Source organism: Phalacrocorax carbo, chromosome 8 (genome assembly GCF_963921805.1).
Source record: "Phalacrocorax carbo chromosome 8, bPhaCar2.1, whole genome shotgun sequence".
Taxonomy (NCBI): Eukaryota; Metazoa; Chordata; class Aves; order Suliformes; family Phalacrocoracidae; genus Phalacrocorax; species Phalacrocorax carbo.
In genome coordinates, this window is record NC_087520.1 from 6,874,980 (window position 1) to 6,895,799 (window position 20,820).

Genomic DNA, 20,820 nt, shown 5'->3' on the forward strand with positions numbered 1-20,820 from the left:
GTGTCTTCTGAGGTGGGATGTTTGCCTTTATCAGTCTCAGCTCTCCTCGAGGATATAGTGGTAAAACAAACGCTTCCCTATCTCTCAGCTCCCTTCTCTGGCCGCCAAGTTCCGTTTTGCCAGGCTCACGCGTTCATTGTTACTACTTAGGAGAAAATACCATTTTCTTCGGGATATCACCCTGAGGAGAATTGGCGGGAACCGGGGCTGCGCGCGCCGCCGCCTCCCCTCCCCTCCCCTCCCCTCCCCTCCCCTCCCCTCCCCTCCTTCCCGCCACAGCGCCAGGGGGACGCCGCCGCGCACACGCGGGGAAAACTGACCCCTCCCGGCCACCGTCCTGCACCGCCTCCGCCCCGGCCGCCTCTCCGCGCCCGGTACCGCCCTCCCCACCCGGTACCGCCCTCCCCACCCGGTACCGCCCCGCCCAGCCGTCACGCCGCGACCCGGATGCTGTTGCTGGCAGCACTTCCGGGCGCGGCGGGTGGCCGCCGAGGCGAAGGGCCCGGTGCTGTTCCACCCCGACCGGCGGCAGGCCCGACCGGCGGCAGGCCCAGCATGCCGGGACGGCCCGCCCGCTCCTCTCTCCGCGGCTGGCCCCTAGCTCCGCCGCTGCCTCCTCCGCGCCCCGGCTGGACGTGACCGGCGCGCGTCGGCCGCCCCTCCGACGAACAGCTCGTCCCCGGTGCTGCCCAGTGAGTGCCGAGGGGTCGGGGCCGTCCCGGGGGGGGCGGAGGGGTGGTTCACCAGGGCCGGAGGGGGCCCCGACGCCGTGGCGGAGCCGGGACCTCGGCGTAGCGGGCTTTGCCTTTACCTCCCGAGGCTTCTCCTGTCCTCCCTGCCTTCCCGCGCCGCGGGGGCAGGAGCTGTCACCCACCGGTGACACGCTAAGCGAGGAGCCCCGGGGATCCTCTGGTGGGTAAGAGGATTACGAGGCTCCCACGCTTATTGGGCCTCTGGCCTCGCTTTTGTGAGCGTGGCCGCGATATCTTGTAGCTGGACCTAAGGCTCGTTCCAGGTACCAAACTCATCTGAGAGGTTCCTGGGGAACTGCAGCTTTTAAGTGCAGAGGCAGTGTGTCTGCGCTGAACTGGTGATGTTGAGGTCATAGTAATAAAGGTGTTTTCTTATAAAGATAAATAGTCAGCACGTAGTTATCTCGGTTAATTAAGGTCAGTCTCACATACCAGTGATGCTGTGGGTTTATAAAGGTGGTGAAGAGCGGTCTTTGTTGTGAGAAACGTTGAACAACTTGGTGAGTGCATAACACAAAATATGTATTTTTAGCAATGGAAGCTCCATATGATGGCACTGAAGTAACTGTGGTAATGGAGGAAATAGAAGGCACTTACACTTATGCATCACCGGTGCCGTCTAAGAAGAAAAAGAAATATAAAAGTACTGGTGATCATGGAGAAAAAGCTAAAAAGCCTAGGTAAGTTCCTTCTGTCTTCATTTAGCACCTCTGTAGGGTATCCATTCTGTGATTCTGCATGGGAGCAGTTTTCCTTGTTTCTGATAAGAGTGAACTTTGGAACACTTCATAGTGTAAAACTTCCTATATAAAACATTAGGTTGATGCTTTGGGCCTGCTCTGACATCCTTCCCTTTATGAGTGCTACTGTTGCTTGATCTAAAGTTTGTGTACCCCAGAGTAATTTGCCTTAGGCTCTTTCTCCCTACTTCAGAGGTTCTTCTCAGAATCTTAGTTTTCATTTGGTTAAAAAATGCTTTTACAAGTAGAATTGAATGTAACATGCTTGTCATTTGACCTTGAGACTAACGCAAACCGTGTGGATTTCTTTATCTGAAGGAATTTACGTAGAATGATACTAATGTTTCAGTGTCCTGTTGCGTTTCAGATCTGCTTACCTCCTCTACTATTATGACATTTACTTGAAAGTACAGCAAGAGCTCCCCCATCTCCCTCAATCTGAAATCAACAAAAAGATTAGTGAGAGCTGGAGGTTGCTCAGTGTGGCTGAAAAAAGCTATTACTTGGAGAAGGCCAAGCTAGAGAAGGAGGGATTGGACCCGGTAAGTCATCTTTCTGGCAGTTCTTTGCCATGTGAAGAGAGAGGCACGTAACTGTTTACGCAGCACCGTGTGTGTGAGAATTGCTTAACTGCGCATTCCTGTTCATATTTCTGCTTGGGACAGCCTATGGAGAAGCGATGCGGGAGGCCACTGCTTCTTGCTTTTGCCAGTCAAGGGATAATGCTTTGAAATTCAAGAGGGATATGTCCAGTACCTGCTGATGGGGATCGTAGTTATTTTTGTGTGATGTCATCAGGGTGATTGATGGTAAAGTGGATGATAAAACCAGGGCTGGGAGGGATTCTGCAGGCTCTGTCATGTGGAGACGTTCCCAGCAAACTGCCTCAGGAAGCTGTTTGAACTTTAGGCACTAAAATAGCAGGATTGAGAACCAAATCTCTTCCTTTTCTAATGTTTGTTTATTCCATACTCTGGTTTTGCCAGCAGAACTCCAAGGTGTCCACTCGAACTGCAGTAGTTCCAGACATTCCAGGTTTCCGTAAGATTCTTCCTCGCTCAGATTATATAATTATTCCCAAAACCACTCTTCAGGAGGACAGGAGCAGGCAGTCACTGGAACTGTGTGTGACACAGGGTCAGGCAGCGTCTGAAGTGTTAACAGCTTCCACCAATATCACGAATGTCTCCCGCGATACTGTGCAAAACATCCTTTCCGTGGACTCGAGCCACATTGGCATTTCTGAGCAGTGCATTGCCATCGAAGGACTGGCAGAAGAGACTGCTTCATTTGGCCAGGCGGATGCTGTGGAAAAGGTGGTTGCATCAGAGGTTCTCTCTCACTATGTTGGGCCTGTGACAGAGAAAGTCGCTGGAGATATCCTCTTGGATGAGGCCTCTTTGGAAATAGAAGGCCAACCGTATCAGACAGCTCGGGTAGTCATTGAAGAGACTCTAGTTAGCAGCTCCACAGACATCTCCAACGGGAGCATCGCTGTTGCCCGCCCTCAGGTTTCAGATGGTGTGTCTGTGGTGACTGTGGTGACTGGGAAGGTAAGTTTTTCAGCCTCCTGGTACTGTCTCACCTGAAGTGTCTGTTCAACACATTTTACTTGAGATCCTTGGTGGTTGGAGGAGAGCCTGTATTGCCCAGCATGCTTACGCTCAGTGTGAGGGAAACAGCAGCTTTTGTAACTCAATGATTGCCATGTCTCTGCTTGCAGATTGACTCAGCCATTATGCTGATACCTCTTGTGTCTTAAGATGACTGCTTGAGGGTTTTTAAATTATTTCTCGTAACAATACTTGGGGTGGTTGGACGACAAGATTTTGGGGAGAAAAAATATTACCTCTGTGCTCCTGATAGCTGTTTTCTATCTAGAAATAGAAATTCTATTTCTGGCTTCATTAGTCCTTAAGACATGTTCGATGGTAGTGTGCAGGAGAGGGTGGGACACAGGTCACTCTGTCTCTTTTCTGCATTTATTTTTTCCTTTGGCTTCATTTTAGGATACTGAAGAGAGTAGCTCCTCCACACCCACTACACAGTTTATTATGTTACCTTTGCCAGCTCATTCTGTTGTGGAGAACCCAGCATCAATTAAATTGGTAAGAACTTCAGAGTCCTGTATGGTATTTTACAGTATGGATGTATTACCATAGGTTTGTCTAAGATGTTAGAGTAGGAAAGGTTTGATCATGGTCCAGTTCTTAAAGACAATACAATTTGGAGTTGTCATGTCAGTTGAAATATTTCTTGTCCCTGGTTTTACTCGTTGTGTATGGGGGTGTCTGACTTCTAGAGTGTCTTATATGGGCATGTTTCTGCTGCCTTCTTCCTCAAGGAGATCTTGGAAACAGGCAGAGTAGATAATGCTATCACAACACATCTGGCCAACAGCAGTTTGTGTTGCCGTTTTCAGGGTCTGTGTAGCCGTCTATGTCCTCTACTTGGATGCATATTTGTCTTCATAAAATGCCAGTGTCCATCCCTTTAAGGGCAAGAATCTGCTCTTGTCACAGGAACACATGAGCTCCCCAGTCTCATGAATGGCTGTTGCAGTGGCCACATGACAGGAGAGGAGCAGTGACCTAAGGTTTTGAGAAAGCATGTGAAACGTTATGTGGCCCATTGCATGGGGAAGAATAGTGTTGGTTCTCTAATTGAACCGCTCCAGCCACCTGTATTTCTGTAGCTATTGTAGGACTTCATTGTACAGTCAGCACTGCAGCTCCTAGTGTTGTATAAGCTAGAATCAAATCCTGTTTTCCAGGTCCTCTATGCTTCCAGCTGGTGGAACACTGCAGATATTTACAGTGCATAGCGTGATATTCTTCCAGGTGTCTTAGGGAGAATGGAAATACTTCAGGTTTTTGTTCCTGAGAAGTGGCTGGCTTAAACTGTCTCATTTCTTTGCCAGCAGCACTTGCATTTTTAGAAAAAAATGTACCTAGGTGGGGACTTACAGCACAACAGCTCCCTCGGGAGTGTTGAATACAGAATATTGAGAAGCGCTGCACTCACAAAACCTCAATGTGTTAATGCAGTTGTCCTGGCAAAGGTGACAGGTTCTGCTTCAGTTGTCTTTATAAATAGTGCCTGGTGCTGCTGCTGGTGTTGCAGTAGTTTCGAGCAAGTTACAGTAGAGCCCAGGGAGTACTTGACCAGTGCTTACAACAACAAATTACTGATAAGAACTGCCTCTGCATCATGAGTGCTTGTCTTCAAGACTTGTCACCCTGTTGACATGAGTCTGTTAATCACATCTTGCCTCACTGTGGACTGCTGTATGAATCTTTTTTATACCATCTTATTGTGACTTTTTAGTATTCACAAGAGAACTGTTACATCACTGTAAATGCAAGGTTAGTTTCTCCAGTAGATTCTGTGCATTGTTCATCTCTGCTCTGCAATTTGATCTAAATTCTGGTCATACTGAAGGCTCTTGTATAGACTGAGCATTTAGACTCAGAGCAGTTGTAGTGCTTTCCCACTCTGATCCAACTGTGTGGTGGTTGATCAGTTAAAGGAATAGTAGTGGAGGGCTGGTGATTTGCTGAATAACATTTGTAAAGTGCTTACAAGGAGAAAGGGAGCAATGAGCACAGCTTTGTGTTTTTCAGCTCTGTAGAGAAATTCTTGACAACTCTTGTTTCAGACAACCACCTATACTCGCCGGGGACATGGAAATTGCACCAATCCTGGCTGTTCCTTCACTTACGTCACCAGGCATAAGCCACCAAAATGCCCAACATGTGGGAACTTTCTGGGAGGGAAATGGATCCCAAAGGTAAATATGCCTTTCCTTCCCTGATTTTCAGGCAAAAAGTGCTGGTTTGGGGAATGCCTGTGATATTTCTAGGCCTGTAGATCTAGTGCAGGAGGTCAGATACGCCAGAATTGATCCCTGTGCTTGTGCTGGGGCAGGTCACCATTGCAGAGGACACTTGGCCAAGGTGAGACAGACCTAAATCACCATACCTTGGGTCAAGGTGCTACTTGTAATGGTGTCAGAATAGATGGGGTTGCATTTGGTAACTCCCTCTCATTGAGAGGACACACATTCTGTTGGCCCTCTGCCCACATTACAGTTTCTGTGACTGGAAGGCATTGCATGTTCTTTCTGCCACAGCCATAACTAAGCTCAGGGATTTGGTTTAACCATTTGTGGTGATTTTTCTGCATTTGAAGTTCTTCTACAAACTGAGGTTTTCAGTGGTCTTTCAGCATCATTTTTTCAATAGAAAGGAAGAACAATTCTCAACTATGGTAGGTATATGATCCTTTGGGAGCTACCTAAGTCAATCTAGTGGAAGCTGAAGTACTGTTGGGTATTGTTGACTCATGGCCGTGTGTCTGATCATTCATGATGTTCTGACCTTTGACTGGAAGGAAATTCCCAGGTGTTGGTGGAGTTGTGAAGTTTGAGCGGAGAAGTCTTTCTACACATGATACCTACTTCGCTTAAGTTATTAGCATCTCTACTAGCTGTATACAGCAAAATACACTCGCTCCTTAAACCTTGGCCATGCCATGGTGATTAGTCAGCTCTGAGGAGATGTGCATTCATTAAATTTCTGTTGGAAACAAGGCTCCTCATGCACAAGTTAAAGGATGTTCTCAGTGTAAAAATTTGCGTTGACAGTCAGTGGCTTTATGTGGACTTGTTCTGAACCTCCTTTGTTTTGTGGCTAGACCCATTAAGCATTTAGGGGCAAGAACTTTTTCAGGCAGCTTACAAACTCTAGTGTCTGAGCTGATGGCTGGGCTTCCTATGTGGTAGGATACAAATAGTGATGATGGCTTCTTAGCTTTTGTTCTGTAAACCTGTTGAAGTAGATAGATGGCTAACTGCAAAAACATGTTTCTGCTCGTATATGGCATGCCTGCTCCTGTTAAATCCTACATTGATTAGATCTGAGAGGTTTTAGAGGGGGTTTTCTTTCTGGCTTTCAGTTTTATTCTGCTCTTCTGGGAACATGTTTGCGTAAACAGTTCCACTTGTTTTTATGGTGTCATGCCTTGGGAAAAACATGCACCAGCAGTTGTTTTTTTTTTTTTACTGGTAATAACATCAATAGAATTGAAGCTAAATATATACGTACCTTCCTGTTCCCTAGAAAGAAAGGGGACTAGGTTAGGAGATGACTGTTTTTAAAAACCTAGATTATCCTTCTAAGTATGAACTCTGTAGAGAGCTCAGAATTGTGTGTATCATGCCAGAAACTCTTGATTCCATTTCTGATATCTTTTTGCATATTACCAATTCAGTGTTCCATCACACCTTTGCTGACCCCAATACATGGCTTCTGTAGCCTTAGTCTTGAAGGTAACATCTTTCTTCAAGTCAAAAAACCTTCCTGAGTAATCCTCTGTTTCCTGACTTGCTCAAGTGCATGCTTTCCTGAATGTACATATCCAAAAGATACCAGTTCTCTATCCCCTTGGTTCCTCAATAGTGTGGAAGAACAGACAGCATCAGAGAGCTGAAGCTATGAAAGGGGAGCGTAGGAGGTGGGTCCTTGTTACAGAGGGTGGTGGGTGAGTTTGTGATGTTGATGCTAATGGTGATATTTGAGGGAGTTTAAGAAAGACTGATTCTTTAAAGTAAACAGTGTCTAAAAATAACAGATGAAGGGCCAGGAGGCTAGATAAAATGTTAGCAGGGACTTTGCTGTCGTAGAAGATGATGTCTTTCTGCTCTCATACAATTCACTGCTTAACACTTAGGATTTTGCTGTTTTGATCCAGCATTAAATAGGCCATGGCAAGCCTGGCATATGTGAAGGGAACTTACTTATCTGTGAAAGCCTAAAGCTCTGAAATGTGTCTATCTCTTTGTTTCCAGGAAAAGCAACCAAAAAGCAAATCTGAACCAAATTCAGGCATGTCTCTTAAAACTCCAGCAGCTAAAAGAGGTCAACAGTCAGTGCTCACAGAACTGGCAGCTGTTAGTGAGAGTACCTCCAAGACAGCCTTGGAAAGCTCTGAAGCTGTCAGCCAGCTGCTGAATGCTGTGCCTGTTGGAGGGCAAATGCAGGAGGTGGAGTGGAAGGAGGCTCACATTCTTGCAAACAATGTGCTTGCTGAAGACAGAGGGAGTGCTGTTGGAGTGATGCTGGGTCCAGAGAGCCAACGGCAAGGAGTCTCTTCGGAGCAGGCAGAAAAAGATAGTGTAGGGCTGGGGGTGCCACTGTCTCCTGAGGTGCCGAGTCCAAATGCCTCTGCAAAAAAGCCAATGGGGTGAGTCAATTTTCCCTACGTTATGGGAGCATATCATGTCTGTTGTGTGGTGATGGGACAAATCCAGGAAACTGGGGGCTGTTGGCAGTGCTTCCTGTAAGACTTCTGTTTACTGTCTGTTTTCGGCCAGTTCAGGATTATTCCTTTGATATTGTTTTGTCCATTAGAACTAATTTTTTTTAAAGTTACAATTAAATTGTAGTCACAGGGCAGAGGTATCCTTAGCACTATTTCTCCTTTCTACTGCAATAGCTGTGATTATTGTGCTCATATAACACAGTTCATGGAAGAGAAGAAAATTGAGGCTGAGGGGGAAACCATGGAATTTTTTTCCAATTGTAGCTCTTGTCTTTCAGAATTGATGCTCCAGCTGCTGCACACAAAGGGCAGGAAGTAAAGAGTAAACCAAGACCTAAGCCCTCCTTGCTGGCTGCAGCAAGACCCATGCGAGCCATTCTGCCTGCACCAGCCAGTGTGGGGAGAGAAGCCAGCACTGAGCAGCCTAGCAACAGACAGGCCTTTGCAACTACCGGTAAAAGCAGTATTCTCTGGTGTGCTTTGGGAGTGGTTGTCTTTCCTCATCACATTGAAGTGGTCTCTGTCAAATAATAAGATATGTCTGAAGGGAGATAATGACCTACCCTAGAAAAAAAACCACTCGCTCACTCTCTAACTGTGAGTGGATGTGAATGGGCCATGAAACACCTGCTTGGGTCGCTGCAAGTTCAGAGGAAAAATCTCACATGACTAACGTGGCATTTATCAAAGATGTCAGAATGAAACAGGACCTGTTTTCTCCTATCTAACCTGCTGCATCCTTTTCCTCCTTCAAGACAAGCATTCCCCTGTGAGGACATCAGGCTTGAAGCCCAGTACGCTTAAACAATTGGGCCAGTCAATTCTGCAGCCACCAAGTGCCGAGGAGCAAAAGGTACCTGTGGTTTGTTCTTCAAATGCATGTTACTTTCTTTCGTTTTCTTTTTTCTTCCTCAGATGAGAGATAGGACTTGAGTGGTGAGAAATAGAAGGTAAAAATGTAGCAGCTTTATGAAGATGAGATCTGTGACTGACAGTTTTCTGAGATGGCTCGAAAGCAGCATGAGTGCTAGATGGCTGAGTGTAGGAACTGAACTGTGAGATGCTGTTGGACAGTCCTCTGTTGGCTGCTTTGAGAATCTCCCAGCTACTTCCAGAAGTAGTTTTGAGGATCTGCTAGTGCTTTGATAATCCAACATGCAATACTGAGTACTGAGAGATGAGATCTGTGAAGTGTGACTGAGTATGCCAAGATGCTAGAATACTTCTGTTTGAATTGTAATGCCTTAGTATGCAAAAGAGTGTGTTGTAGTCCTCTGATATTAAATGAACATTAATTGATTTCTTGAGGGTAAAAAAATGCTAATAGGTATTGCTTACAGGATATATGTATTCAGTAGTATGTCTCTAATGGGTGTTGTTTTTTCTGCTTTCAATCTTTAGGTCCACAGTGCTTTGACCAGCAGGGCATCTCAGGTTAAAGTAGTGGAAGTCAAACCAGATATATTCCCTTCCTACAAGTACAGCTGCACCGTAACTTTGGTGAGAATTTTTTCAGATGGTCTGACTTACACCATGGGGAGTGTCATCTCTGGGAAGACCGTTCTGTGACTTTTATTTTGCTGACTTGCAGAAGTGTATCTTGTGTTTCATGTGAGACAATCTGCAGTTTGTACATCATCTGTTGACCTAAGCCAGGGTGATTGTACTCTGTTGCAGTCATGTTTGGGACCTTGTTAAGAACTGGATTTTTCTTCATGTCCTAGCATAATCCCCATGCCTTCCTTGAGTTCAGCAGGGAGGATCAGTGGTTTCTGAATGAGTTTGATGTGTGAGTGTTTGTGGTCTCTGGAACTGGTGCCAAAACGTTTGAGTGCCGGTTGAAATATTATGTGCAAAGTGACAGGGCCTGCTATTTGACCTTTAAATGAGGTGTTATAAAGTGGTGAAAAATGTGATATTCAGGGAGACTTTTCTAGAGTCTTGTTGGGATCTAAAAGTCAAGGTCAGCAAACATCTTTTTTGTGTCATTCAGGATTTGGGATTGGCAACATCACGTGGCAGAGGGAAATGCAAGAACCCCTCTTGTAGTTACGTGTATACAAACAGGCACAAGCCACGGATCTGTCCCAGCTGCGGATACAACCTTGCCAAAGACAGAGCTGAGAAAACAGCAAAACCCCTGGTAAGGTTCAGAACAGTTTGTCTTCTCAAATGGCTATTGTGGGGTGGGCTGGGAAGTACCTAAATTTGCCAGTGCCCATGGGAGCACTTTAATTTTTTTTCATTGTGCTAAGCTTTTCTGACAGTATAATGCCCTGTTGAAAATATTTGTGATGATGTTTGTACTGTCCAACCCCTGCAGCAGCAGTGCTTCAGGCTGAGAACGAGACTGAGTGCACTCAGTTCTACCACTGGATGTCTCTGTAGTAGCTTAAAAATGCTCACAGTGTGTTGGTATGTGCTGGGGAAATCACCGCTAAAGTCCTATTTGTTCTGTCAGCTTTGTTGAACTTCAGACTTAATCACAAAGCAGAGCATATTTGGGAGTTTCTTGACCAGTTTGTGGCTAATATCAACTGTGTTAGTACATCTTGTATTAGAGCTTCCTATTTTTAGGGGTTTGTAGTGCAACCTTACTTCCAGCCTAAATTTATTTCTGGATGTACATTTTTTTTCTGTTGTGAAAAGATGTTTTTCAGTTGTCTGCTCTTCCATATGGATGTAAGTAATTCTGGTTTTTGTGTGTTTGGGTTTTTTTCTTTTTTGCATTTGAAATTTCAAAGGTTAGCTTTTCTTGTACAGAATTTTTTTGTTTAAAAAAAAAAAAAAGGAGCTGTCCTGTTCTTAGCTGAAATGCCCACGCAGCATATAAACAGACTACATTTTAGTCTGTGTGGTAATATGACTCTTCCACTTGCACTTTTTATTTTGAAGAACATAAATTTGTGTAGAGTTCTAAAAAAAAACCCAAAACAAAACAAAAAAAAAACCCCAAACAAATTGAAGTGGCCTGTGAGAAACTCACACAAGCAGCTGTGTAAGGAACAGCAGTGTGCTTAGCTCAGCTTGCATTCTGAGAGGCATGTGGCTTGCCTCTTCCTCATTTAGTTATTTTTTATTTTCTGGTTCTAGATCTGTTTAACATTCCTATCACACAGTTCATTGCTGTCTCTGTGCTTTTGGACTGATCATCTATCTCATTGCTAGACTAGACAGAAAAACAGGTTGAAATGTTGGCAGAAGAGTTCAAGTGATTAAGCAGATTAGCCTGTTTGCATTCTTGCTGTTCTTCTGAGCCACCTAGAGTTTCATTCTCCTGTGCTCGTGCATTTTGGCTTGATAGCATATGTGTGTCAGGGCGGGGGGGGGTGTGTGTGCCTAAGGACTATGGTGATCAGTTGTAATTGAGTACATCGTAGCCCCTAGTTCTCATTTAGCACTTGTCTCCTCCAGCCTCTGGAGAGGTGTGCAGACTGCTGTGGCTGTCTGAGCACGTTATACAGGAGAATGTGCTTGATAACCTGTGGAGAAAGGCAGTGACGATTGCCAGGATTATTGAAGTGTTTACATACCTGTTGATGGTTGTCCTTAGCCTCCTGATCCTCCACCTCTGCACTAACACTCCAGTTTAGTGGCAAATCTGTGATGGTCTGGCTGTATTGTAGGAGTTCCCAAAAGGCTGGGCTGTAATAAAGTATTTTAGGTGAAGTGACTTAAGCTTGAAGCTTCTGTCTGGGGTCAATGATTGAACAGTGGAGTAGAAGTCAAGTCTACTGGGTACAAAGGTTGCTGTGTTTCTGCTACCTTTTATGACTACTTTGGGCTTCTTAATATTTCATTCCCATGCTTGCCTAGTTGAATATGTGAATGTTTGACTTGCTTTCTAGGAGGTCAGTCCAGGTCAGTCTGATGTGTTGAACACCAGCGAGCCCCTAACCCCATCCCAGAAAGAGATCCAGCGTCAGTCCACCCTGCAGTTGCTGCGCAAGGTAATGCAGATCCCAGAGAACGAATCGGAGCTGGCTGAGGTCTTCACGCTCATCCATGAACTCAACAGTTCCCGGCTCATCCTGTCCAACGTGAGTGAGGAGACAGTCACCATAGAGCAGACCTCCTGGTCAAACTACTATGAGTCTCCATCTGCGCAGTGCCTCCTCTGTAACAGCCCATTGTTCAAAGGGGGACAGAAGTAAGATTCTGTTTTAGACTTGTGACTCTTTCACCCTCGTGCTGCTATTCTATGTTACAAGCGTGCCTGAAATAATATTTGCTTTAGGCCCTGGTACTGAAGCTGCTGTAAGTGACACGGAATAAGCTATGTGTGTGGAAGGGGTTTAGCTGGTTAGCAGTGAGCTGTTTCTGTTTCTCCTGTGCAGTGTAGTTTGTAATAGTTACCATTTCCGTACAGCAGGAGACCATGATCAAAGAGCGACTGCTAGGTCTAGATTTAATTTTTTTTGTTCTTGAAACAGTGTCTTTTCATTAGTCATCCCTTCTTTGTTTTCCATTATAATGTTTTCAGGTTGACAGAGGCAAACTTGTGGGATTAGACATGTGCATTGTGTCATTCCATTTTCTCTCCCTGATCTGAGTATTTCCTGTGTGGATCTTTTTGCTTATGATGTTTTCGTTCTTTTCATGGCTTAATGTGCGCTTGAGTGAATCCTGTTTTGGAACAAATATCCAAATTGAAACCTGAAGGACTTTCAGAAACTACCAGTGTATAGGCTAGATTACCTTAACTAGATTTGTATAAAAGCCCATAGGATGTCTCCTCACTGAGTCTGCCAAACATCCTCCTAGCTAGCTTTGACTATGATTCCTATTTTCTTGGGGGGACAGCTGTATTTCTGACACTAGGGCACAACTGGCATTTTCCTGTCTGAACTTCCTCGGCAGCTGTACTGTAGAGGAGCAGGCATTTCTGAATCTGTTTGTGTGGGGACAGGCGGTCAGGTAGATTGTGTTATTAGTCGGTGTTTGTTGTCCCACAGCAATAGGGCTGACCCTTCTCCCAGGGCAGCTGGGGCCATAGATTTTCTCCACCTCTCAAATACTATGCACCCAGTGTATGGAGCTGGAGAGATGCTGCAGTGCTGTTAAAAGAAACGTGAGCAGTGACCTGACTGCCAAGGGAATCCATTTTAAAATGTAACATTTTTTTTCTGGTGTGAAATAATGTGAACTGGCTTAGACTGAGATACTAATGAACTCAACTAGAACATTTTAGGTTACTGCAGGACTGGACTGAAAAACCTGTTGGCTTCATCCTCTGAGTTGTCTTTTGTTGTCTGTTACAGTTCCCTTGCTGGTCCTCAGGAGTGCTGGCTGCTGACAGCTAATAGACTACAGGTGGTTACAGCTCAGGTCAAAGTGTGCTTGAACCTGCAGTGTCTGGCCCTCCATAGCTTCACTGATATTTACACAGGTAGGAAAAATGTAAGCGTACCGACTTACAGTGTGACTACAGTCTACAGCCTTCAGAAGCCTTGGGACTGTATCAGGGCATTGTCTTTGCACAGAAAAGCCTATTCACTGCCCCGGTGTATTAAACTTTAATTATTTTTGACTTGCGTTATGCTTCTGCTTCTTCTGCAAGTAAATCTGTATTTGTGAGGAAAACCATGTAGGAATGATTTGATGAGGAAGACCACGCCTTGCTTCACCGGTGTAGGCCTCCTCTGTGTAAGCGGTAAATGCTGAGTTCTGCAAGGCAACCCCTGAGATCACAGTCAAGGACACCTCTGCAGGGTGCTGTTTCTCAGTGTTGACTAGAGAGACTTGCATGGCAGTTACTGTGGGCCTCCCGCAGGGCAGTGCGGAGCTGAGGACATGGATTGGCTGCTGTTCCTTGTAGCTTTATAATTTTAAAGGCAAGCCTGTGAGAGGAGCTAATCTTGCTAATGTGCCAAGGGGACAGTCCCAGAAGCACTGTCCATGTGTTTCCATTATCGTCTGAACCGTACTCATAAGACTATGTATCAGTAAGGAGTATATTTCTTTGTGAGGAAGATCTGGAACCCTACAGACAGTAACTGTCTTGTTTTGACTGCAGGCCTTTTCAATGTGGGCAACAAGTTGCTAGTGAGCTTGGATCTTCTCTTTGCAATCCGAAACCACATTAAACTTGGAGAGGATCCCAGAGTGGCTGTTGGCAATATTCTTGACTCTGTTCGGGAGCAAACTGGTGCGTTTTTCTTCTTGGTTTTTTACCATAACGTTTACACAAAACTGTGACCTACTGATGCTTGTTAGGTTATAAAAAGGCAAACCTCAACTATTCTAGTGTGGTATGTTTCTGTTAAATCACTTTCTAAACCCAACAGCACCTCCATGACCAGTTCTTTGTAACAATTCTCTGGAGGACAGGTTTATTTTTATTATGCACAGGAGAGATCTACCTCTCCACTGACTTTAGGAAGTGAAAGTTGTAACAGTGGCATGTTCGCTTTTCAGAAAAAAGACTGAGCCCTGATGAGCAGATTCAACTCCAGGAGCTGCTGTGCAATGGCTACTGGGCCTTTGAATGCTTAACAGTCCGGGATTACAATGATATGATCTGTGGAATCTGTGGCATAACCCCCAAGGTGGAAATAGCCCAGAGGAATGTGGAAAATGTCCTGGCACTGAAAAATATAGAGGTAGGCTTTTCACAAACTTCACATCCTGTTCATGTTCAAAGCAGATTGTAATGACTTTTGCTGACTCTGGTCTTCATAATGCACGATAATTACATGAGAACTTTGTGAGCAGTTTTCTGCTGATGCCTGGTAAGAGGATGTGGCTGGAATGGTGATGCCTGCACTTCCTCTTAGAGGTGTTCATGTATTGTTTGGGGAAAACAAGATCCTCTGTCCCTGGACCACAGCTTTTGTCCAGCAGCCTCTGGCAGTAGGGACCTTGGATAAAACTTGCTTAATTTGGCCTCCTTCCTTCCACATGAAGGCATTCTTTTTTTTTTTCCCAACAGCAGTTTCCTTGAGGTGCTGCCTTCTCTAATGGGGAAAAAAAGCCTTACTAGTAGTATGCAGCATGTCTGGCTTTCATGTAAAGTAAATGGTTTTGACTCTCATCTGATGAAAAGTGATTGTGAGGAACTCTAGGAGCCTGAAATCTTGTTATATTTTGCCTGAGCACTGTCCTGGATAGTCCTCATACCTTGAGTAAGGCTGGTGCAAAACTGTCAGCTGAACTACAGTTATTTGTATTTGACCAGTGGGTTTCTTGCTCTTTCTAGTTTACCTGGCCAGAATTCTTGCCATCAAGTGAAGTGAATGTAGAAGACTTCTGGTCCACGATGGAGACAGAGGTGATTGAGCAGGTGGCTTTTCCTTCTAGCATCCCTATCACAAAGTTTGATGCATCTATTGTTGCTCCTTTCTTCCCTCCACTGATGAGAGGAGCGATGGTGATCAATACTGAGAAGGACAAGAACCTGGATGCACAGCCAGTGCCAGGTAACTGCTGAGGTTGTGCTTATTAAGGGAGTGCTTTATGTGGCCGTGGCTTCAGTCTTTTGGTGATGTTTAGAGATGAGAATTTATGATTGCATGACTCTTTAAAGGTTGTCTGCTGAGGGAATGCAAGAACACTGGGGTGAGTTCTCAGGATACTTAGCAGCTCGAGCTTTGGCCTGCCCAGTGAAGCATGAATACACTGGTGTGCTCTGATGCATTTGAGACGTGGGGGACATGAGAGCACTGCACCCCAAATAAGATATGGTGTGATTGTGGGGGAATGCACGCACAACTTGAATGCCAGTCAGTATTTGTTTCATGTTAGACTGATAACTGGACTGTGAAAGCTGGAGGCAGTGCTTGGTATCTCAATATCATGATCCCAGTAAAGGGTGAATAAATTTTTATGGAACTTGAAAAAAAGACTAGGAGATGGATGTGTTAGTCCTGATCAGTGTTGTCAACATTCAGTATATCCAGGGCATTGACTGCATGTAACAAGGAACTGTGAGATGAATAAGCTCAGATGTATGAGAGCTAAACTTAGCACCTGGTTCCTTTAACAGTTTAGGTATTGGGTATAAGAAGGAAAATGGCTTTGCAAGCTTAACAAGGACATGAGTTGGCTTTGCAGACAGGGCTGCAGCTGTTCTAGAGAGTTGAGCTGCAGAAGGGCTACACATGCTTTCGTGGAAGTGGAGCTCCAGAGAAAGAACCAGGGAGGAGATGTGAATGGTGACCCTGAAGCTGCTCAGACCGAAGTCTGCAGCCGCTTTTCTCTGTGCTCTTCTGACACCTGTTTATCCTCACGTCAGCGCAACCAGTCACTTGAAGGTTATGAACGACAGGGTAGACAAGCACTCATGGAGTCTGCAACTCTGCTGGGCTCAGTCTGGTAACCTCACTAGCGAAGGTTTCAAGAGAGTTGTGGGCTGTGACACGCTTTGGAAATAGGGCTGTTCACGGCTTTCTCTTGGTGCCAGTTGGTTGTGCAGTCTCTGCTTCTGTGGTCTTCAGAAGAAATTATTTTGGTGACTTCCCTTCCTGAGAATGAGTGCTGAGACTTGTTTCTTGCCTTTGCAGGTAATGGGAGTGCCTTGGTGAGGCTCCTTCAGGAAGAAAACTTCAGGCTTGAGCTGATAAGCTCTTACAGTAAGGAAGAGCTGCAGAGCTTTCTGACACAGTGTGGCATCCCCTGGGAGGCTTCAGATACAAAGGTAACGGCTTGTTTGCCCACACACAAGCCTGCAGGAGTGGAGCTGTTCTTCACCGTCTTTCCCTCATTCACGTTTGCCATCCTAGATAATTAATTTCTCATCTGATGCACTAAGGGCAGGGGTGGGTTAGAAGTGAGTGCCTGCAGGTTATAGGATAACTTACATGTGGTGAAATAAATTGAACCTTTGTTCAAAGACAAAAGGACGTCTGTAATTACCTTGTCACAGGCTCAGCATCCTGTAATTGCTCATTATCCTCACATTGCGGAGTGTGGGATTAGGAAGTTATTGGATGAAGTGCAAATTAGGATTTGGGAGACCTTGCCTTCTCCCTCTCTGGAGGAATCCAGGAGTTTTAGCCACATACAAACTTTCTCTGGGGCCTGTCTTTTCTAGGACCAGCTCTGCTACTCCCTCCTGGCTCTCTATGAGTTTGTACAGAATGGGACAAGCATCACACAAGCCTCTGCTCATTACACAGGAGGGAAAATCTACAAAGTGTGTCCACACCAGGTAAGGAAGGCTGGAGTCAGCGATGCTTTTTCTTAACCTTGCTGTTCACTATGATCTGACTTATCAGTGTGGAACTCCCTCTTTAAATAGAAGCAATGGAGTTGGGCCTCTCTGAGCCATGGCAGTGAAACACACTGCCTTGGGGGCTTGGGGTATGAGCTGTCCCGCAAGAGATTTCAAGATCAACTAGTGATCTGAAGCCTGGTTTTGATGTTGCTGCTGAGGTGGAGTTGAAAATCACCTCTTCCTGAACAGAATAAAGTGAATGTGTATGAGGAGGAGACAAAATATCTTTAGACAAAGTAACTCTCTGGTTATATATTGTCTGGAATACCTGAAAGGAAGCTTAATTTTTTTAAGACCAGACTTTTTTCCATAGGTTTTCAGTTTAATTGTGCTGTTTGGTATTAATCCTTTTTTTTGCCAGGTTGTGTGTGGTTCAAAGTACATAGTAAGAGGAGAAAATGCCCGGGATCATGTGGACCTGTTGGTCTCTTCACGTCACTGGCCTCCAGTGTATGTTGTTGATATAGCCTCTTCGGTGGCACTGTGTGCAGATATCTGCTGTCCTGGCCTGACTTCCCAGATGTGGGGGAAAAACCAGGGCTGCTTCTCTGACCCCATGGATCCTCCAACGGTTAGTTATGTCCACCTTTGTGCTCTGCTGGGCTGGTCCGATATGGAAAAGTTTCAAGGGAGATTTAATATTAGGAAAAAAAGATTTTAAAAGTATATGTAACCTGTATTGTTCCTCAAGATAATTTGACCTGATAAGTGTCTCCTGACTCACAGCTTTGCCAGCGCATAGCTGCTGAGCATAGCAGAAAGCGTTATGTCTTGCTTGGGGCACTGTGTTAGGTTCATGCTCCTTAATAGGAGGAGCTGTGCTGGAAGTGCACTGCAACAGTTCAAATCATGAACTTCGGAGCATGTTGCTGGTTTTGACACAGCAACTCACTTCTCTTAAACCACTGCTGTTACTTGAGAAATGGGAGAGGAAGAGGGTTGCTAGTGCCTTGGGTTTATCTCTGAGGGCATACGAGAGAGGAGGGAGTGTACAGAACCACCTTTGTGGTATTTAGGGGAAGCCTGAATCGGTTAGTCCTCCCTCTGTCCAGGGTCATAGTACTGGTTGGAGTTCAGCCAAATGGAAGTTTTGTCTTGTTCTTCTTAGCTATGGGGAAGTTGTTTCTTGTTCTACCTGGTGCGTGTCTTTCTCTCTCCCCCAGTATGTGTCCTGCCCTGAACTGCTAGACCAGCACTACAGCGTAGACGTGACTGTGGCTGAGCACTCTGTTCAGCACCCAATCACCAAGTCATCGGCACGCCGAATTGTTCACACGGGTTCAGAGCAGAACAGCCACCGAGATCCAACGTCTCGGCATCGCTGCATTTCCCTCTGCCGAGAGCTGGAGCCTTACAGCGCCATCGTCACCGCTATCAACGACAGCAAAACTAGCAACATCCGCCAAAGGCCCATCACCTTTGAGAACGCCACGCACTATTACCTCTACAACCGCCTCATGGACTTCCTCACCAGCAGGGAAATTGTGAATCAGCAGATCCAGGAGATCGTACAGAGCTGCCAGCCTGGGGAGGTGGTAATTCGTGATGCTCTCTACCGGCTCGGAGTGGCCCAGATTAAAACGGAAACAGAAGAGGATGAAGAGGGGAAGCAGGGGGATGATAGAGGTTGCTGAGTAACAAAACAGCGTGTTGTTTTCTCTCTCTGATCCAGTGGATGGGTGGGCTGGGCCAACTTCTGCAAGGTTTGGGCAGCTATCTGGTTTGAGAGTTTATTTTTACAGGTTGGAGATGTGATGCCGGTGGCTTTGACTGCTGTTAATGACCAAAGAGCTGTGCGCTTCCATAGTGTTGTGATAGCTGCTGTGAGTGTGGGTCTGTCACCCCCCTTGCTGGAGGCTGCAGCTGCCTCCCGAGGTGTGCAATGGACCTGCTGTTCAGTGGTGTGAAACACTGCCCTCCCTGCAGCTGGTGAGGGGAGAAGGGAGAGGCACTCCTGGTGGCGGGGAGAACGCGTGGTCAAGCACACAGGTTTTTTAATTCTGAATCTTGCTTGCTGACTTGTGCATCTTGGTGGCAGGGCTGGGGTGTGGGAGCAGGTGTGAAAGGTGGACAGCTAAGGTTTCCCCCAAACATTCTGAATAGATTAGTTTAGGACAGTGACTCCTGCTTGGAAATCTTGCAGAGCTCTCATATGCATTGGCTGCAAGGAGTCTTTAGTCGAGGAGGAGGAGCCATGCAGCTTTAACGCGCCCTATCTGGGGAGCCTCCCTGGAGGCTGCACTCCTGGGACTAGGACTGTGGGTGCTTCAGCTGCAGGAAGCTTCTAGAATTGCTTGCCCTTCACATGAGCACTAATAGTTTAGAAGCTGAGACATACAGTGAGGGAAAAGTGTTCTGTATGTTGAGGTAAGAATCAACAGGGTGAGCCCAGGGGCGCCAAGCTTGCTGGAGGGCTGGATGAGCGCTGCTTAAGGTGGTGACTGCGGAAAGGGGAAGGACACTCAAAATTTCTGTACTGTCCCCCTGGATGCTTTTGGGCTGTTTTTTTTTCAGTAGTTTTATTCTGTTCAAGGACTTACATTTCTGTTGTCCTGCCCTTAGAGCAGAATCATAAAGACTGTCTGTAGGATCCAGGAGAAATGATGAATGCAGTGCCACCAGAGCAGGGGTCGGTATTCCACCCTCAGAGGCGGTGCTCTGTTAGGTGTTATATTTGCCCTGCCTGGTCCGTACAGTGCTGTGTGAGTTAGAGAAGTCTCGTGCTGCCCAGGTTGCTTTATCAGCTGCTGGAGACGAGCTGGGCTGAGACCTCTGCCCCTACAGCCTGTCTGAAGAACACCTTGGGCTGTGGTTGTAAAGCCATGCGCGTTGTCTGCTGCCAGCTCCCTTTTGCTGGTGGTGAACGGGGATGGGTGTTTGCTGTGACTGGCAGAGAAGAGAAGCGGGATGCTAGACTGCTAAGTTGCCAGCCAGGGAGTTTATTTTGTCTGAGTGAGCAGTGGGAAGATTCAGAGGCTTGCGGTGTGGTGGAAAACTCCCTTCTGTGAAGGGGAACCTATTGAGTACCATACTGTTAAAGTAAATGTATTAAGTCTGAGCAAATGCAGTAAGTATGGCTTGGGGTTTTTCTGTTAAGAACATTAACTTATTATAAGAGACGTTAGTGACTTTTTTCAGTCAGTGATAAAGTTTAATAAATTATCTCCAATTTTGGGGGTGAAACTGGGGCCAAATGACTTGGTTTTTTATGTACAAGACTTGGAGGACTGCGGTGGGAAAGGGCACAAGCAGTGTGTGCACATACACCACCATTCCCGTCTGGGCAAAAGCCTGATATTCCCAGAAGCAAGGCTCTCTGAGAGGAGCAGCCCCAGAAATTGCTTGGGCCTCCTCACCCAAGTGTCAGATAAAATGATTCTGCTACATGTAGCTAAGGTATAGTTCTTGTAAGTGGCGAGAAAGTGGCTTCTGCAGACGGTCAGCTCCCCTGGTCTATCTGCTCTTGTTCTGCAGTTCCCTGCACAGGGCAGCTCCTGAGGTGACTGTTGTAGGAGAGAGTCTGCAGCAGGCACCGGTAACTTCTCTTTGGGAGGTGTTTAATAGCCTGGGCTGGAGCTCCTGCTGCATCCATGCCCCTGCTAGAAGAGGTTCTGCTGCAGTAGGCTTGAGTCTCTGGACACCAGCGCCCTTCTACCTCTATGCTGCCCTGGGCATTGCACTGCACTTCCCATGCAGGCTGCCTCCACATTCCTGTCTCCAAACAGTGAGTGCTGGCAGGTGTCCCATCACCACAACTGCAATCGCTCCCGTTCTACCTGTGCACAGGGTCTGC

The 20,820-nt window shown here is 46.1% G+C and overlaps 1 protein-coding gene across 2 annotated transcripts; it reads left to right on the forward strand.

The window, feature by feature from the left end:
• The first annotated feature begins 421 nt into the window (after positions 1–421).
• On the forward strand, positions 422–20,215 carry HMGXB3 (HMG-box containing 3). Of its 2 annotated transcripts, none has more exons than XM_064458465.1 (20): positions 422–692; positions 1,285–1,432; positions 1,860–2,034; positions 2,479–3,045; positions 3,502–3,600; positions 5,151–5,282; positions 7,341–7,735; positions 8,092–8,267; positions 8,569–8,666; positions 9,215–9,313; positions 9,807–9,956; positions 11,662–11,963; positions 13,075–13,202; positions 13,830–13,961; positions 14,231–14,415; positions 15,012–15,231; positions 16,315–16,448; positions 16,845–16,961; positions 17,389–17,598; positions 18,191–20,215. In XM_064458465.1, exons 2-20 carry the CDS (start codon positions 1,287–1,289, stop codon positions 18,659–18,661), a joined length of 3,936 nt encoding a protein of 1,311 aa, XP_064314535.1. In that variant the 5' UTR covers positions 422–692; positions 1,285–1,286; the 3' UTR covers positions 18,662–20,215. The 2 variants fall into 2 exon arrangements, with proteins under 2 accessions (XP_064314535.1, XP_064314536.1); XM_064458466.1 differs by having other exon boundaries at positions 2,482–3,045.
• Positions 20,216–20,820: the final 605 nt, after the last annotated feature.